This window comes from Paroedura picta, chromosome 9, assembly GCF_049243985.1.
Source record: "Paroedura picta isolate Pp20150507F chromosome 9, Ppicta_v3.0, whole genome shotgun sequence".
Taxonomy (NCBI): Eukaryota; Metazoa; Chordata; class Lepidosauria; order Squamata; family Gekkonidae; genus Paroedura; species Paroedura picta.
This window is the reverse complement of record NC_135377.1, coordinates 70,097,614-70,117,843: the sequence shown is the minus strand read 5'-3', so window position 1 is coordinate 70,117,843 and position 20,230 is coordinate 70,097,614. Positions and strand designations below refer to the sequence as shown.

The following is a 20,230-nucleotide window of genomic DNA, read 5'->3' as shown; positions in this document are numbered from 1 at the left end:
GTGCTAGCCATTGTTGGTTATTGGTCTGAAACAATTGTATTTTGTACTATTTGAAACAATGTTTGAAAAGAGACCCTCAGTGATTGCCATGTTTTAATTGTATTAGTTCATGTTTACAGAGTAACTGCTGCGCTGTTTGTTTTTTTTATTCTGCTTGAACAAGGGCTAGAATAGTCTGCACCTGCATAGGCATTGCAGGAGGAGAAGAGTGAGGGGGCTACTGTGCCGTGGGCTTTGCAGCAATTTTTTAAAAAGACTATAACTGCCTCCAAAACGGTGTCCTGTTTAGTTTGGCTCTTACTGGTTACCTGACAGTAGCTTTTACTATTTCCCCAGGTAGCTATTAAGATTTCTGTGGTTTCCAGCCATAAGTCAAACTGTTCAAAAACCAATTTCAAAATGGCTGTGCACTACCTGGTGAGGCAAGTCTCTGAGCCTTACCAGAGAGCAAATTAAACATTTTCTTCCAAAACTGGGGATTTTACACAGGTCACACACACACACTCGCACACATACACATGGCCATCTTGCCAATCATGCTTAGCAACCTACCCAAATGTCTTTACCGCAGTTAAATCCCACCTCTCAGGGGAGCTCTGGGAATTGTAGTTCCGAGATTGATGTTTTCTTATGCCAATAAAGGTGACTTGAGACTTGTTCCGAGAGAGTGGTTGGAAATCCCTGACTTTCTCAGCCTCCTCACCAGTCTGAAGTTCTCCTCGCATTTCTTTAGGGAAAGTCATGACAACATAAAACCAGTTGAAATGTGTCATGTCGTTTATACCGGGAATGTTTAGAGCAATGCTTAACCATTGACATTTTTTGTCAAAATCTCAGTCTTTCAGTTGAAGTTTCATCACCGGATTTATTTGGAAGTATCCATGAGGATTCCAGTTTGTCTTTAGTAAGTGTGGTTAAACTCCTCAAAAGAGTAATGGAATTATATTAAAACTAGCTGCAAAGCCCGTTCATAGGAACGGGCTTTGAAAGGCTGCCCCCCCCAGGCCCCCGCAGGCTGCCGGCGCCGCAGCCGCCTCCCTGGGGCCTGCCAAGTGCTCTCGCCACCTCGAAGAGGCGGCGAGAGCACTTGCAAAGCCCTAGGGAAGGGAACCTTCCCCCCACTCCCTACTGTTGGTGTGGCCGGTTCCCTGAGGCCCGGCAAGAGCGCTTTGTGGGTCACAGGAAAGGGAATCTCCCCCTCCCACCATGAGCGGGCAAGGAGGGAGGATGGGAGGTAGAGGGGGCTGGTCGCACCCTGATTGGCCCTATTCCATCTCGGACTGGGAGGACGGTCTCCACCCCCAGGCCTGTTTCACAAATATATAAGAGAACAACAGATTAGGATATTCAGGAAGTCTGCTGGTGTAGAAAAAGGTTTGATTGGAAGGAAACCTCAGAGGTTATGTTTCACCGTGAAGGAACACGTTTCTGAATTTGCCGAGCTTTTCATTAGCTTCTCAAAAGAAATCCAGTCAATCAATCTTCATTTGAAAATGAGTCTGGTTTTTATGCATTGCTTGCTTGTCCTTGTTAACAGGCTCTCAAGGAAATGTGGCATGCCACTAGAAACAGCTGCGTTTTATTCTTTGCTGATCTTTAATCATGTTTTCTCTTATTAGCAATGAGTTAGTTGAACAATATATTCAATGAAAGAAATTAAGATGACAGGTGTTAATATAAGATGCGAGCTTGCTGCATTATAAACATGCCATCAGAACTGAACAAAAGAAATTAGCATGCAGGACTTCATCTGTTCAGTTGCTGCTGCCTCATCCTTCTGTTCTGGCTGGGAGAGATTGATGAAGCTCGCCATGAATGGGATGCTTAAACTGGGAAACTTCCCATTTCAAGCATTTGGGTACCAGTTTCTCCAGAAAAAGAAGACATATCAGCAAGTGCGGAGAGGGAAAGGAAGGAATGCCTTGTGAGAGGAGGAGGAGGAGGAGGAGTCTGAACCAGGAATCAGTTTTTGATATGCTTTGTCAAGATAAGATGGCAGCTTCCTTTAAAAACCCTTATTTATTTATATTTTAAATTATATGCCACCCCTCTCTGAAAGGTCTCAGCAATGAATAAAAACCCTCACAAGAATCAAACCGATTCTTACCCTAACTCCAGCACCTCTACAAACCTGGCCATTGAGATGTCCAATTACTGACCAGGCACAGAATGGAGGCTGATGGGTGTTCAGCAAGTGGGTCGCATTAGGAGGTAATGGTGGTCCCCGGCCTCAGGCAAATGCCTGGTGGAAGAGTGCCACTTTCTGCTGCCATTGTTATATTCTCCTTAAAAGGATGTATCATAGCAGTGTTATTTCTCAGTCATACATTTTTTAATTTTTTTGTATAGTCGTAATTACTTAGACCTGTCTTTATTTGAAAAGCAGCAATTATTTTTTGCCAACGAAATCGTTTACACGTGAAGATTATGTGCGCTGCTAATGTATTTGTCTTCTGTTAAAATCTTCCTTGATTTAGGAACGGCGGCTTTTGATCGTGCTTAGTAATTGCTGCTATCTGGAACGTCACACCTTCCTAAATTTAGCCGAGCACTTTGAAAAACATGGTTTCCAAGGAGTTGACAAAATCACTCAAGTAAGGCTTTGCTCCAAATTGAGATGAATTTTCAGTAGCTGAACGAAATGTGAGGTTAGCACAACTGTATAGAAGTTTAAATTGCAGTTAGCCGAGTATTTACCCTGGAGTCACAAAGGAATAAGCTGCATAAAATTGAAATACTTCTGTTTAGAATACTGATCATTTAAGATATGTCTTACACACAGGTTCTAACTACATTTCCATGCAAGCACATCTCACTGATGCCATTGGAATGTGTTTCCAGGTTAGTTGCTTAGGGTAGTAGACAATTTAAAAGATTTCTTTCGAGCCTTTGTAATCTGGATTGGCGGAGGGAAAGATATTTAAAAATTAAAACATTTCATCATATAATTGTTCAGATTCTTGAAGCCATCCTACACAGAGCTACACCTCTGTAAGTCAGCTGGAGTAACAGCAGTAATATTTTCAGAATTTGAAAATATTATGGAAGAGTTAGACTTGAGTCTAAGAGCAGCTTAGAGACCAAACAAGAGCTTCAGGATATCAGCTTTTGAGAATATCTGACTCTCAACAGCTTCTCCCCTGAAACTCTTATAGATCTTCTAAGAGCTACTTGACTCAAGTTCTAATCATTTGACTGCAGTCTACTGTTCAACTACCCTCTGAAACTAAAATATGATGGAGTTAATATAATATTTTGAATGTGAACCTAGATTTCTTTCTTTCACAGAAAGCCAACTCTACTTCTCTTTCCTAGGTATCCGAGATTTCCGCCCCTATTGTTTTTATTTCTGCCATCAATTACTTTCTGCCGTTTATAGGAGAATTTTCATTTTTAAAAAACTTGAACATCCTAATGGAATTTCATAGAATTTCATGAGAATATGAAATGTTGAAAATCTTGCTGGCATAAACACTTGCATGTTACTCTTCTCCTCCCCCCCTCCCCCCATTACCTCCTCTTCCCCTTTCCCGTATCCCCACTGCCTTCTCACTCCCTCAAATGAGTGATGCTTAACAAGTCCTTCCTGGTCCCGCCTCCCCACTCCCCCAGCTTGTTTTACCCGAATAATGTCTACAGGAAACTGCTGTTATTCAAATTAGTTAGGGTATGGCTTCATCTTGTGTTCTTTTCATAGAAGAAAAATGTCAAAAGTGGGTGGAAGTGCGTATGTCACTGTCCTGACGTTTTGTAAACAGATCTTTTGTTATTATTTTTTTCGTCAGAAATACTCTGACTTCTCAGGACTAGGTATTTAGTTTCTTTCCAAGAATATGTGCACATTTCAGTACAAGATCTATTACCATTCTCCAGATCTTCATAGCCATCTTCACAGCTGCTGCTTTTATGGAGATGATATCAGTGCAGCAAAAGTGGTCTCCTTTGTCTTTATCAGCCATAGAATTTTCTGCATACCGTGGTGGAGTAGTGGTTGTCCCTCTGCAAGCAGCTAGTGGGTTAAAAGAACCATGTGCCATTGCAATCACTTTTCAGTAACACTCTGCCATGCTTAACAGTTCACACAGATCAGTTATCAGTTTTACATAATAGTTGTGGATGTATCATTTTAGGTCAGCATGGATTCCTTAAAGGAGCTTGACCAACGACTGTTTGAAATGTACATAGAAATGAAAGCTGACCCCATTGTTGGCTCGTTGGAACCTGGCATTTATGCAGGTTATTTTGACTGGAAAGACTGCCTGGTTCCCACAGGTAGGTATCTTTTTAAATCCCTTAATAAACATTTGGATGGATGGGTGGATGGGTAGATGGGTAGATAATATTATATTTATAGATAGCTATATCACTAAATTCTTATTTCCTTTATATTTCAAGTTTCTTAACTCAGTGATTCTATTGTCACATATATTTTACAGTGCCCCAAATAATGCATTTTGTGTCACTGGTAATCTTTCTTAATAGTTATTTTCATTATTATATCTCATGCATCTCCCATATAATAATAATAATAATAATAATAATAATAATAATAATAATAATAATAATAATAATAATAATAATCTCATATGTTACTGACCAGCAGTGAAAGACAAATTTGCTACTTTACCTACTTTGGGATTTGTTAAAAACTGGTCACTTGTGTACAATATCAGAAGACCATTGTGTAGGAAATTATGTGGGAGGAGCACTATGACAATAGCTCATCCTGTCTCCCAAAATCAACCCAAAAGACTAGGCATGGATGTCTTTTAAATTGTAAAGGCTGTTCACCTAAGCCTATCATTAATAAGGACATTACCGATGCCCTGCAAGGTAGAATTAGCTCTTATTAAATCAACAAATGAACAAACCAACTGCTGGCAACTTTAAGGTTAGAGAAAACAGATCAAACAGCCTAATGTGTGCACGCAAAATAAAATTGCAGAGAAGCTAGTTGAACCCCCCCCCCCCCTCCAAAAGAAACAGCCCAGGAAAAAAAATACCCAGAAAGTAATCCGTTGTCTTACTGCAACCCAAAGTGGGAGGGGGGAATAAAATGAAAAGAATCACAGAGGTGGAAGGGGCCATACAGGCCATCTAGTCCAACCCCCTGCTCAACGCAGGATCAGCCCAGAGCATCCTAAAGCATCCCAGAAAAGTGTGTATCCAACCTTTGCTTGAAGACTGCCAGTGAGGGGGAGCTCACCATCTCCTTAGGCAGCCTATTCCACTGCTGAACTACTCTGACTGTGAAAAGATTTTTCACAGAAAAACCACCGAGGAAACAAACAGCAGGAATATCCCACTGAACAAAAATGCTTGCTATGTATAAAAGGAATTCAGTCCCAATTTTTCCACTCCTTGCAGCAAATAATCAAAAACCAAATTGCAACATACAGGAACCCAGGGCAAAGCAAAGTCCCCTGGCTCCTGACTGAGTAACCTAGCTAAGGAATCCTCACCACCACACCCAGCAATGAAGCTCTTTTACAAGTATACCCTCTCCGTCCAAAACCACAGTGCCAACAAAGGGAACTCATGTTTGCCCTATATAGATCTGTCCCATTGTGACAGTGGCTGTCACATTCTGGAGGATCCCTTTTGTGGCCCAAGTCTAGCATTTTTTTGTGCCAGTTTTTTCTGGGTGGGTATCATTTTCTGAGCCACACCCAGAAGTTAGAGTATTTCTTCAGAGACCACTTGCATGCTATAAATGTCACCTCCCAAAGTTTACCTCATCACGCAGTTTGTGCCCATCCCTACTTAATAGCTATGGAAGCTCTCTGATCCCACTGATGAAAGAACATGTAAAGCAGCCATTCTCACCTTTTTTACCAATGAGAAATCCCTGAAACATTCTTCAGGCTCTGAGAAACCCCCAAAGTGACATGATCGTGCTGAATATAGTTGGGAAGCATAGCCGTGTACATGCCCAACCATGGCCCCTGACCTTCCCACCCCCTCCAGACCCATCATTAGCCATTTCGGGGGGGGGGGGGTGTTCAACATGACCATATATGGTCATATTCCCTGATAACAAACTTCTAAAATATATAAAAATTTGTTAACTCCCACCCATTTAGGAAACCCTTCCAGGGCCATCAAGTAACCTCACTGTTTCACAAAACCCTGGTTGAGAAATCCTGGCAATAAGCTGTCACCTAGCACTGCTTTTTTGGGCTTTTCAAAAATTTTACATTGAAGCACAAATACGATGTAATGTAGAATAACAGCCCCTTTGCAACGTCAAGACATGACTGGGTACTGTCCAGTCTTCATATTGGGGATCAGTGGCAAATAGAACCAAGGGAGGAAATCCTGGCTCTTTCCTGTTGACCTACTGTAAATGGTCTTTCGTACCTTTCAGCGTTGTTTTTCCAATCCATAATTTTGGGGTTGAGCTTTAGGTTTGTTTAAAAAAAAAAAAACCCACCAAACTTGGCTGACAAGGTGAATATAAACCTTAGTCTGGAGCCAGTCTGCCAATTGAGAGATCAAATGGGCCCTTTAACCAGTATAACAGGACCATGGTAACAGCAAGCATGTTGTTATTTTTTTTTAACAAAAATTCCGCACTATGCTTAGCAATTTCAAGTTAATGAAACACTTCACAATTTTTATTAATGTTTGGATGAGATTAGAGTTCTGGGCTCGTTCTATTGCTGTAGAGCAGTTCGGCTTTATTAAATCCTAACTTTGAACTGTGAAAAATCTCCAGCTTTCCAGTTCTTCATACATATGCTTCGATAAGTTCCAAATGTTGGATTTTGAACCGAATGCTAAAAAATGAATTGCTTTACACCATTCGCCAGACTCAGTCAGGGCTCTTTGAAACAAGAAAATAAAATACCACTCAAAGGCACTGTTTCAAAAGTTTCTCACAGTGCTATCCTAAGAATGCTTTCCTGAGAATATGTTCTGTTGAATAGGATTCTGAGTCAATCTCCTTAAGGACCGCCTCTCCCGTCTTCACCCCGCCTGAGTGCTTGTGTCCTTCTTCGCACAGATTTCTGTCAGTGCTTGACTTTCGGGTAGCTTGTTTAACTTTGACCAGAACAAACCAGAGTTTCTTTTATTTTTTTTCCTCATTCCTCTTTCCTAGTATATCTTTTAAATAGCTGGTCTTCCTCTGTGTATCAGTCTCCTGAGGTGGCCATGCTGTGGTTGCGCCCACTACCCAGTGTCAGAATTTCATAGCCTCAAAAAGGTTGAGGACACCGGCACTAAACTAAGAAATAAGAGATCAGGATTTTACTTTATGTGACCCGCCGCGAGCCTTGCGGGAGCGGCAGGCTATAAGTCTAATAAATGATAATAATGATAATGATGATTGTTCATATTATCCACTGAAAATCCAATTCTTTATCCTGCTCAATAACCTACCTAAGCCACCTAAATATCATCCAACCCCTCAAAAAATCTATAATGAAAATAGGCACGTTTCAATATAATTCTAATAATTGTAACTATTGGAAAACTCAATTTAATTGTTAATTTTTGTAACATATATTTGTATCTGATGTTACCAGCTCTGAGTCAACTGAGAAGAGGGGGATATAAAAATAAAAAATTAAATGTTACTATTATATCACTTTTCATATTTCACGTTATCTATGAAGCTATACTTTTTAATCCTCCAAAGAACTTCGTGGGGAAGGTTTTTCTAAGAAACAGTGACGTGCCCACTCTTAGCTAAGCAAGATCCTGAACCCTATGTGGGAGTGGTGAGCCACTATGTCGGAGTGGCGGGATACAAATTGAATTATAAATAGATAAATTATAAATTATAACTAAATAACTAAATAAAGTCAAAGTGCAGTGGGCTGCTCCATCAAGAGAGCACAGCATAATGTAAATGAATACATTTGGGTCTTGGTCTGTCTTCAGGTTGCATGGATCAGTTCCCCTGGAGCATATGTCTGCTCTGGAGGGGGGAATTTATGGCACTGTTCCCTACTGAGTTCTCTGTCCTCCCCAGGCTCCACCCCCAAATCTCCAGGAGTTCTCCAACATGGAGCAGGCGACCCTTCCCCCACCACTCCCTGCTGAGGGGAGCTGGCAACCCCCCTGGCAGAAGCTTTGTAGGGTTTCATGCTGAGGTCTTTAATGTCACATTACTGAAATATATGGAGTTTAGTGTTAATTTGGGGTTAAAAGAATTTGGCACTTGGATAGTTAGGTGGAGGAAGATTGCACAGCTATGAGTTTTTCATCATAATGCTGGAAAATACAATTCATCATTAAAACAGGCGTTTTGTCACGCCAGCTGGAAATTTGGTGTGAATATACCTAAAGAGTGCTGTTAGTCATAGAAACCTAACTGAGCAATTTTTTTTTATAAGTGTCTGCAGAGACTGCAAAGAGAGCAAAAACATTCTAAATGCGATGGTAGCGTTCTTGTGCAGGCTTGCGCTTCAGGGACCTCGCTTGACCTGTCATTGTAGCAGTACATCAATTTATTGATATTTAAGTGCCTTCTTTTTAAAGAGTCAAAAATGAAACCACTTGTCTTCGGGGCAGGGGAAGACGGAGAAGAAGGGAATGTGGTTGTAAGCCTCTTTGACACTCTTTGAGGTAGATAAAAGTGGAATATAAAAACCTACTTCAGCTGCCTTGACGTTCAGGGAATGTTAAGCCATTCCTGGAGGCCACAGTCCACTTCCTGGTAGGTTTCAGCCTCTTTCTTTCCTCCTGGCTTCAGGCTTGTAGTAGCAGTTACCACTTTCTCAATGAGATCTTTAGAACCGGAAGTTCAAAGTTTCAGAAATACCAAAATCTTGGCATTCTGTCCTATATGGAAACTAGGGAAATGGTTTATTCCTCACTCATACACTGTCTCCCCATATGGCAGTTTTTTAATGGGATGGGATTTGTGGGGTTGCTTAAAGCAGTGGTCCCCAACCTGCGGGCCGCGGCCCGGTGCCGGGCCGCGAAGGCCATGGCGCCAGGCTGTGGCTCCCTCTCCCCGTCCCCCCCCCCGCAGTAAAAAACTTCCCAGGCTGCAAGCTTGCAGCCCGGGAAGCTTCTTATTGCGGGAGGGGGGGAGAGGGAATCAGGGCCGCGCCCGCGCATGCGCGGCACTTGCTAGGTGAAATCGTGCATGCGCGGGCGGGCAGTTGCCCTGCTGGTCCCCAGCCTCAAAAAGGTTGGGGACCACTGGCTTAAAGGGCAGAGCTGCTCGGTAAGCTTCTAGTCTGAAAATGTAAGTCTGACCCCATAGGAAAGGTTTCAGCTGCTGTTTGGGATGAGGGTTGGAAGGAAGACGGGGAAAGGCATTCTGAAACTTGCAGAATCTTGGGCAGTTGCTGGAATGCCTACTGGAAAAGTAATTGAGGACTCCAGGTGTGTCCTTGTGTAGTTGCACAACTTCATAGACACCCTGCCAAAGGGCACTTCCATGACTTCACAAGTTTCCTTGAACCTAAGCAAAGGGGTAGTAGTGTATTTGCAACAATTAATTGCAAGAGAGTGCATTCCCATTGCACTTGGGTGAAAAGTGTGTTTAGGTCATTCATTCATTTTAAGTATGGTAGCATTGTTTTTATTTATTGCTTTTGTTTTTGACGCACATTCATGCAAGAGTGAAGTGATGCACCCATTAGATTAATTGCACAATAGATTAAAATACAAACTAGTAATGATGGGCACGGACCAGAAAATTCTGGTTCCATTCAGGATCTTCCTGAACCAAACACCTTGAATCCTTCCCAAAACTTATCAGAGTGAAATTGATGACTGATGCAGCAGCCATTTCGGGCTGACAGTGAGGTATGGGTCAGTGTAAAATGGGTCTTCTGTCAGTGTAAAATGGCTGCCAGCTGAATCCCTGAACTGAACTGGGCAAAGGTTCATGAAACATTCAGGGGAGGTGTCTCCCCTAAACCTTGGTTTGGGAGGCTTGAATTGGGGCATTTTCATGGGGAAATTCGGTTCATGCCCCAGTTCATGCCCATACCCACAAGCAAGTACTTTTTTTTGCCCTGAAAAGGTTTTATAATCTTAATACATAATAATACATTTTAAAAAGGATTTATTTTGATGAGGATTGCTTTTTGAACTTGTGCATTATGTTGGAAAGGCAAGAAAAAAATGCCACTCCCCATCAAACTAGAATATTATAAAAACAGGAGGGGGAGCATTCTAGTGGTCCATGAATATTGATTTAGATGTCTGTCTTGAATTTTGTCATTTTTACCATCCAGCCATTGTATTATACCCTCTGACTCTCTCTAAAGGTTTTGGGGTGTTTGATGACCTGGCCTGAAAAAGATATGAATTTTGGATGGTATTCATTTGGTATAATGTTCGTGGTATCCTGGATGCTTTCCATGACATAGTCCATTTCAGATCAGTGGATTCATTTTCGTATTTTTCAGAGACACTTATGGAAATATTCATAATGTTTGAGTGACAACCCAAATAAATTCATAAACATGGCATATCTCTAAGCCCATTCTTCATTTGCAAAATTGCTGTCATTTTGTCTTGAAGACACTATGACAGGCTATTATTGTGGTAACTGCAGCCGTATAGATTTTATAAATATATATCACTTTTCAGCCAGTTTGTGTACTGAACTTTTCAGTACAGTAAGCTTTGTACAATCGTAAAAAAGCACCTCTTTGGGTGTTTTATAAAATGATAGTGTTAAATAAAAGAAACACTGGTGTAATTCCTAGATACTAAAGCATTTTTAAGTCAATAGATTTGTTGAGGGGAATGTTTGGGTTTTTTTGTTGTATTATATCGGAGATGGGGGAGGGGGCTTTAAATAAAGCCATAGCTTTTATTTATGAATACTTAGGTTTACATTCTGTTTCTTTACTGGTAGCAGATGCTAAAGTGAACTTGTTCTGCGTTGCTCAAAATAACAAAGGCTGAGTAGAGCAGAGGTAGGCAAACTGTGGCCCTCCAGATGTCCATGGACTACAATTCCCATGAGCCCCTGCCAGCATTTTGGCAAGGGCTCATGGGAATTGTAGTTCATGGACATCTGGAGGGCCACAGTTTGCCTACCCCTGGTGTAGAGTAAGGAGGGTATGAAGTGACTGGGGCAGTTAGGAGACGTAAGTGTAACCTGGCCCTGCCTGGCATAGAATTCTGTCACAGCCAATTAATGGTGACCCCATGGGGGGGGGGGTTGCCTGCCCCTGTGTAGCGGCCCTGGACTTCCAAGTACTAAGAAGAGCTGACTCGGCTCAACTTCTGAGATCTGATCAGATCTGTATTGTGGGAAGAGCAGACAAGGTCTTTGTTCCTGGTGTGGAGGTGATTGTCAAAAGTGGGCAAGGAAGAGATTAAATATGTACTGCCCCAAGCTGGCAGTACCGGGAGGGGCGGTATAGAAATTTAAGTATAAATAAATAAAATGAAATGAAACAAATGTTCTGAGAAGGCTGAAAGAAACAAAATCCATGTGTGCTGTCTAACATGATGCCCAGTTTTAATTAGATCCACGCCTGTAACCGTTGACAGAACCCAGCCAGCTTGACTGCGTGTCTCCTGCCGTTTGGCACTCGGGTATTTTGCAGAGAGGGCCACTACCGCTGTCCACAGGCAAGTATCAAGGCCCGTACTCGCCTTCCGCCATTTTGAATGTTCTCACTCCCACAATCCGTTATAGTTTCTCAGAGGAGTGTTTGTGTCAAAAATTTGGAGATATTTATAGACCAGGGTTTTTTCTCCTCTCGTCTATTTTTGTCAGGCGGGGACAAATTTAGAACGAAGGGGTTAAAAACAGGAAATGTGATCAAACTGGTGGGTAGTGCCTCCAAAGACTTTCCAGAGCCTTGCCCGCAAACTCACATTTTTTTTCTGACAGATTGTCAAAGCAAAGTGAAAGTGCAGCACCTTGAGCTCCGTCTGTCATCAGGAGAGGAATATTTCCAGTAAAAGCAGGAAATGGCTCATACAAAACAAAGCATCTTTCCTTACATGCAGATCACAATTCACTTGTTTTTACTTTGAACTCTTTATGCCTTATTTCTGCATATCTAATTCAGCTTCTAAATTTGCGGGTGACAGGCCAGGTTAGAATTGTACCTGCCAAATACAAATTCAGTTTTGTCCTACTCTTTAAAAACAAAAACCCTTAGAAGGTAACAGAATTCGTATTTAGTGACCATAATAGGTGAATAAGTAAAACAATCCATCAAGATTATTAATTTAAATCATTTAGCAACAATTTATAAGTATGTTCCTTTGTTATTCAAAACCTGACTTGGAATGTTACTTTATCCAAGGAATTTCAAGAAGCCCCTTCAAGAGGTCTGAAATAAATGTGGTTTCCCTTTAGATACGTCAGTGAGGTTGGTGTTACAGTCTCAGATTTGATAAAGTGCTTCCTCTTTCACTTCCAGAAACTGTACCAGTTGAAATTGTGCTAACTCTTTGAGCACTTCACAAGAACACATCCTTTTTACTCTGTATTTTATGAACAAGTCATTGTTCTCTGACCTAAACTCCAGTCACTAATATGAACTTGAATTGGCTAAGTCAGGCAGCTTTGCACCTGCAATGGAAACTTGGACACTGTAACTTGTGGCTTATTTTGCCCAGCTCAAGGACTCGATCATCTCTTTATTAAAGGTGTTTCTGTGACATTTCCACCCCTCGCAGAGACTTACAGAAAACCCCCCAAAAACCAAAAAAAGCACCAATGTATCCTGATCGTTGTCCGTCACTCTCAGCTGCATGCAACCCCCCCCCTCCCCTTTCTCCTCACAGCACTGGGCAGGGCATATGACCAGGAGCACAAGTGTCAGAAGGGCCCATGACCAGGCAAGAACAGGAAGAGCAATTGGGTGAGAATCTGGAGAGTGGAGGTGGGGGTGTCAGGATTGTAGAATCTCTGTCATAAATTAGCCTGAGTTCCTCCATGTCAGTTATATTGCTTTATTGGACCTGGCGCCTGCTTGCCCCAGGCCTTGTAGTTTCTAGCTATAAAAATGAATAGTGATGTTATGCTAACCTTATCTTGTTGTGGGCTCACGGGGTTGTTGTCACCTCCTCAAGGTTGTGTGAACGAAATCCTGTTTATGTTACACATATGTCTTTTCTCTTCTGCCCCCTCCCTTGGGAACTGTCAAGTTTTGGGCGGGAGAAATGTATTGATAAGCTGGGGCAAATCTGGCCTCTGGTCAGATTTGACTTCTCAGTCTCTTGCGTATAGTACTAATCAATAAAACTCTTTATTATTAAGAAGTTTGTTGTGAGTTTCCTGTACGTTTGACATTAAGTCAAATCTCACAACTCCTTTCACCTGCCAACATGCAGGGCGAAGGAAATACTTTCACAGAACAAGGAGAGGGCCTGGATTGGGACCTCTCCCAGGGCGACGGTGCCGGTGTGGGGCCGTACAGCTCGGGCATGCTCAGGGCCGTGGAGGGAGCAACTCCTGGGCCTGAGGACTTTTTGGAAAGGCACGTCACCGAACGCAGGCGTTTATCGAAGTATGACCGACCAACTGGGGACGAGCGGTGGCCGGATCATCTTGGAATGCCTAGCTATGGGCTGGAGCCCGCCGGTGAGACACAGGACCTGCAGTACAAGCTGGACAGAGTGACCAATTGGCTGCAGGACCTCTCGGGTCGGTTAGATCCGGAGGAGCAACGCCGGACACAACGCCTGCTGCGAGAGGTGCACGGCGGAGGTGCACACGAACCCAGTGGACGGAGATCGGGAGGTCTGCCCACCCTGCGGGAACGCGAGGCAGCAGCGATGCAAGCGGCTGCGGAGGCCGAGGCGGCGGCTCTGGCAAGGGCGCAGAGAGAGGGCGAAGGCGAGGATCGCGAGGGCGCCGGGGGCGGCGGAGCGGCGGAAGGAGCCGGAGCGGCTGACGGCGCGGGAGCGGCGGACGGAGCAGCGGCGGCGGCAGCGGACGTTGCGGGAGCCGAAGCGGCGGCGGCACGAGAGGCGGCGGTGGCGGCCGCGCGAGCTGCGGAAGCAGCAAGGGCTGCAGCGGAGGCGAGAGCGGCGGCAGGATTGGGGCGAGGCATCGGCCGTGGAGCGAGAATCCCGGCCCCGGCGGATTGGGGCCAGGGACGTCTGCCTCCTCACCTCCGGGGAGTGGAAATGCGGAGCACCTACAAATTCAAGGCTAAGTTTTCGGGGGACCCCGCAACCTTTCCCTCGTTTCTGGTGCATCTCCAAGCCTACATGATGGACATGGGGTTCACTTTTCATGATGACGCCGAGCGCGTGCGGTTTGTGGGGGAAGCCCTGGAGGGCAAGGCAGCAAAGTGGTTCCTGGACTTGTACCGTTACAACCCACGAGCCATCCGCAATTATAACCATTTTCTGCGCTCCATGCGCCAGATGTACGTGGAACCGTTTGAGAGGGAGACAGCGGAGAAAAAGCTCAAAGCTCTGAGGCAAGGAAAATTGTCGGTGGTCGAGTACGCCAGAGAATTCAAAGAGCTTTCCTCCTCGGTGCCAGACTGGGCCGAGCCCCAACGCGTGCTCGCGTTCGTGGGGGGTCTCTCGGGGGACTTGTCCAGCAAATGCCTCCTTTTAGACGACCCTCTCACGGTCGACGGATGGATCCAGCTGGCCGGAGAGATGGAGAACCGTCTGGAGAGGGCCGCAGTGTTCCAGGGTCTTGCAGGGAAGGCAGGAGCGAAAACCTCTACCCCCGTGAAAGTCAAGCCGAAAGCAAAGTTGGAGCCGACTGAACGCACTCGGCGCATGGAGAAGGGGCTGTGCTTGGGATGTGGCCAAGCTGGTCACTTCCTCGCGCAATGCCCCTCAAAGACAGTGACCGGGGCGAGAGCTACTGGCAGCCCCCCGGCGAAAGCTCAACCCGCCAAGAAAACCGTCCCGAAGAAAAGTGCCAAGTCTCTGCTGGTGCCGGCGGGCGCAGCGACTGCCGTGGAAGACTCGGAGGAGGGCAGTGGCCAAGATGGCGAGGATCAAGCAGAGGAGCAGTCGGGAAACGAAGACGGTCTGCTGTAAAGGCGCCCCGCCAGCAGGCCGCCAACAGGGGCAAACGCGTGGTGAGTGATTCCCCCTTGATACTACTGCCTGCCACCCTCTCCAATCCCAAATCCGGGAAGACGGTGGGGGTACGGTGCATTGTGGACTCCGGGTGCACCCAATCTTTAGTAAGCCCAGCACTGGCCGAGACTCTGGGGGTGGGCAAGGTGCCTTTGGGGGAACCCCTACCGATCACCCAACTAGATGGGAAGTGTGCTCCCGGGGGGGAAGCCACAGTGAAGACGCGCCCTATGGACTTGGACGTTAAGAAACATTGGGAGCAGATCCAACCCCTGGTAGCACCCCACTCTGCATTCCCATGTGTGTTGGGGCTGGATTGGTTGAGGGAGCATGATCCCACGGTAAAGTGGAAAGAGGGGACCGTGGAATTCACCTCCCCTGGTTGCAAGCAACACGCTCGGCCTCAGCTCCCCCTGGACAAGGGGGTAGTGGCAGCGTTGGGATCCGTGGGGGATGGGACTCTCCCTCCGGAGTACCGGGACTTTGCAGACGTGTTTGCGGAATCTGAGTGCAACCAGCTCCCCCCTCACCGTAAGACTGACTGTGCCATCGAATTAAAGAAAGGGGAGTCCCTCCCAAAAGCCAAGCTTTATTCAATGAGCCCAAGGGAGATGGCTGAACTCAGGGAGTTCTTGGATAAAAATCTGGCCAGGGGTTTCATCAGACCCGCTACATCACCCCTGGCGGCCCCGGTTCTTTTCGTGAAAAAGAAAGACGGGTCGCTACGCCTCTGTACGGACTACCGTGGTCTAAATGCTGTTTCTACGTGTAATGCCTACCCGCTGCCTTTGATAAAGGACTTGCTTGGTCACTTGGGGAAGGCGCGGATTTTCACGAAACTTGACTTGAGGGAGGCCTACTACCGGGTCCGGATAAAAAAAGGACATGAATATTTGACTGCTTTTAACACCCCCCTGGGGCAATTTGAATACACCGTAATGCCGTTCGGCCTCGCCGGCGCTCCGGGCGTGTTCATGAATATGATCAATGAAATTATGCACGATTTATTGTATCAGGGGGTGTTGGTGTACATTGATGATATTTTGGTGTATTCTGAAAATGCTGAGAGTCATGCTGACTTGGTCCGCGAAGTGCTCCGCCGTCTGCGGAAGCACCAATTGTTTGCCAAACTTTCAAAGTGTGAGTTCCACCGAGATGCGGTGGAGTTTCTGGGCTTCCGGGTTTCCCAAGCTGGGATCGAGATGGACCCAGGCAAAGTGCGGGATTTGTTGGCTTGGGAACCTCCTCGCACCAGGAGACAATTGCAAAGTTTCTTAGGATTTGCAAACTTTTACAGAACGTTCATCCCCAGTTTCGCCAAGGTGGCATTGCCTCTCACTGACTTGTTAAAGACAAAACAGGGAGGAAAGGCGGCAAGCCGCCCTGGTGCGCCGCTCCAGTGGACCTCCCAATGTCAGGACGCTTTTGAGAAGCTGAAACTGTTGTTTACCTCTGAACCAGTGCTGGCCCATGCCGACCCCACTAAGCAATTCACCGTGCAAGTAGATTCTTCGGATGTGGCAATGGGGGCCGTGATCCTGCAAGAGGGGGAGGATGGGAGGTTACACCCGCTAGCCTATTTGTCTAAGAAATTTTCCGGGGCCGAAAGAAACTGGGCGATTTGGGAAAAAGAGGCGGCGGCAGTAAAGTTAGCTTTATCAACCTGGAGGCATTGGTTGGAAGGGTCCGTAGTCCCCTTTGTAGTATGGACGGACCATAAAAACCTCCAGGCGCTCAAGCAGCCCCGCTCGCTCTCAGCGAAGCAGATGAGGTGGGCGGAGTTTTTCGCTCGGTTCAACTTCTCTCTCAAGCATCTGCTGGGCAAAATGAACTTTTTGGCGGACGCCCTGTCGCGCTTGCCCCAGTACAACAGCAAGCGCGACCCATTGGTGGATACAGTTTTTACCCCCGCCCAGCTGGGGATGGCCGCGGTGACGCGCAGCCAAACAAAGCCTGGAGCGTCCATCCCGAGGGGCTGGGTTCAGAAGGAGGTATCACAGGACTCCGAATTCCACTCCCTCCGCCCAGACCTAACTGAGAAAGGGGGGTTGTTTTTCAAAGGTGAGCGGCTTTTTGTCCCAGCAGCGGCGCGCGGGGACGTTTTGAAACTCTGCCACGATGCGAAAACCGCTGGACATTTTGGGTTTGTGAAAACTCTGCACCTGATCAGGAGACATTACTGGTGGCCAACTCTGCGTAAGGACGTGGAAAAATACGTGCAGGGGTGCCCCACTTGCATCGTCTCTAAACCAGCTGGTGGGAAGAAAAAGGGATTGTTGCAGCCCCAGCCCACCCCCTCCCGTCCGTGGACTGATGTCACAATGGACTTTATCACAGACCTGCCTCCCAGCCAGGGGAAAACCGTCATTTGGGTGGTAGTAGACGCTTTTTCCAAGCAAGCCCATTTCATCCCTTGCGCAGGCTTGCCTTCAGCGGCCAAATTGGCCTCATTGTTCGTGACCCACATACTACGTCTACACGGGATCCCGGGACGTCTGCTGACGGATCGGGGCCCCCAGTTCGTTGCCAAGTTCTGGCGGGAGCTCTTGAGGCTGTTGGGGGTGGAGCAAGCCCTCACTTCGGGCTATCACCCGGAGTCGAATGGCCAGACTGAAAGGGTGAATCAAATCCTTGAACAATACTTGCGCTGTTTTATCAACCACCAGCAAGATGACTGGGTTGCCCTGTTGCCACTGGCTGAGTTTGCCTACAATAATGGGGCCCATGCCTCCATGGGTGTGTCCCCCTTTAAAGTAGTGTATGGTACTGATTTAGTGGCTGCTCCCACCTGGGAGCTGAATTCCTCCGAAGCTCCTGAAGTCAATAAGTGGGCAGAGACAATTAGTGCAGGGTGGCCAGCAATAGTCACAAGCCTCGAAGATGCGAAACAGGCTTATAAAACCCAGGCAGACAAAAAACGGGCACCTGCGCCCGTATGGAAAGTGGGTGACTTGGCCTATTTGTCCACAAAGAACTTGCGTTGCCAACAAAAATCAAAGAAACTTGGTCCCAAATATGTGGGGCCCTTCAAGGTTGTGAAACTGATTAATGCTGTAACTGTGGAACTAGCCTTGCCAAAAACTTACAGGAATGTGCATCCGGTTTTTCATTCCAGCCTGCTGCGGAAAGCCCCTACCCCGGATGGGTGGCACCCCCCTCCAGCTACACCGGTGCCAATTTACATCGATAAAGACACCCACTATGAGGTCAACCCGATCCTGGACTCTCGTGTGCACAAGGGCCGTCTCCAATACTTGGTTGATTGGAAGGATTTCCCCTCAGGAGACAAAGAGTGGGTGGAAGCTGGGAACGTGAAGGCGCCCCGCCTTCTCCGGGCTTTCCATCGAGCTTTTCCCGACTGTCCTCGCCCCGTCGATGCAGGCTAGGAGGGGGAGGGAAGTTTGTTTTAATGCGGAGGGATGTCAGGATTGTAGAATCTCTGTCATAAATTAGCCTGAGTTCCTCCATGTCAGTTATATTGCTTTATTGGACCTGGCGCCTGCTTGCCCCAGGCCTTGTAGTTTCTAGCTATAAAAATGAATAGTGATGTTATGCTAACCTTATCTTGTTGTGGGCTCACGGGGTTGTTGTCACCTCCTCAAGGTTGTGTGAACGAAATCCTGTTTATGTTACACATATGTCTTTTCTCTTCTGCCCCCTCCCTTGGGAACTGTCAAGTTTTGGGCGGGAGAAATGTATTGATAAGCTGGGGCAAATCTGGCCTCTGGTCAGATTTGACTTCTCAGTCTCTTGCGTATAGTACTAATCAATAAAACTCTTTATTATTAAGAAGTTTGTTGTGAGTTTCCTGTACGTTTGACAGGGGGGAAGCAGTGAGCTCCACTGGAAGTCCCAGTCCCCCAGTAGTTCCCCTTCCCCCCCCCTGGATACGTTGACATCAGCCCTGGGCACAAGTCAAATTGGAAGGCATTTGAACATAATTATAAAGGAGTGGCTCTCAAGTGTGGGACTTTTTGAACATGGGGCACCTTTAAAGGGGGAGAGAATTGTGAAGCTCTGTAGAAGGATAAGACCCTGAAAAGTGGTTCCTTCCTGTCTTACCAGAGAGGACCCAGAATTAGGGCTGGTTTATCCATGTAGCATATGTATCACATGCTAAGGGCCCCACACTTCCGGGGCCCCCGCTTGGTGTCTTTCTCCCCCCCCCCATGTATCAGAATTGTAGCCTCGCTTCTCCCCCCTTTTCCCTCTTTAAGGACACTCGGCGTCATGTTCCTTTCCACTGGGGGAGCCCCCTCTGCCCCCAGTCTAGCTACTCTGCTAGGGCCCTCCAAATCCTTAAAGCACTCCTGCCTAGACAGATTGAATGATCCCTAGCATTGGGTGCTCATAAGTTTGTATTGAATTTAGAGGCATGGCTGCATCCTTATTCCACTCTCCTCCCAGTGTTATTTGTGCATTCAGGAAGCGCTACTGCTTTGTTCTTAATTCTTCGTGTATAGATTTAGATAGTGGGGCCAGAGATATCAATTACTGTTGGAACAGCAACTGGAGATTCTAACCCCAATCCACAGATTCTGGAGGTGGCCTTATCAGTCCTGGCATCAGGACGCTGGAACTCTTGCCAGAAAGACTCAGCTGCCCCCCATTGTTTCTATTGTTGTTCTTGTTGTTATATTTATATACCTCCCTCCCCATACAGCTCAGGGCAATGCACAACAGTAAAAACAGTCACATAGTTAATAATAAATATAAACATTAAAACAAAATTAAAAACCTTTAAAATCTGATCTTCCATTAAAAAACGTTGAGTGTCATCAGTACAGTCCTATTATTTCTGAAATAGAAACATAATTGCAATTTTCCATGAAAGTTTTCTGTTGGGGGGCAATTGATGTTGTTATCACTGGCTCCAACCAAAAGCCTGGTGGAAGAGCTCCATCTTGCAGGCCTTGCAGAACTGCATCAGTTCCAACAGGGCCCAGATCTCCTACAGGAGCTCATTCTACCAGGTAGGGGCCAGATGTACTTCCCTGGGGCCAGGAACCACTACCCAGTTGGTATTGTCCAAGTGTAACGCTTTTCAGGGCATATAGGCTACTCTTATGATCTAACGCCAACAGGTGAAAACTTTTTTTGTTTTGTCAGGCACTCCTCCAGTCCTGTCCTGCTTTTATTTTCCTTTTTTGATTTTTTAGTTTACATTTCATTGAAATGTTACAAACTTTTGAGATGAAAGTTCAATTTTAAAACAGTAAACCGTACAAGAGATAAG

General features: G+C 45.9%; 1 protein-coding gene across 3 annotated transcripts in view; it reads left to right on the top strand.

Moving 5' to 3' along the window:
- EXOC2 (exocyst complex component 2) overlaps positions 1-20,230 on the top strand; it is a 124,617-nt gene that overhangs the window by 81,860 nt on the left and 22,527 nt on the right. For all 3 annotated transcript variants that reach the window (XM_077353291.1, XM_077353292.1, XM_077353293.1), the window contains exons 22-24: positions 838-904; positions 2,478-2,594; positions 4,131-4,272. In XM_077353291.1, coding sequence (XP_077209406.1) covers positions 838-904; positions 2,478-2,594; positions 4,131-4,272 — 326 coding nt within the window. The remainder of the gene's footprint in view (positions 1-837; positions 905-2,477; positions 2,595-4,130; positions 4,273-20,230) is intronic.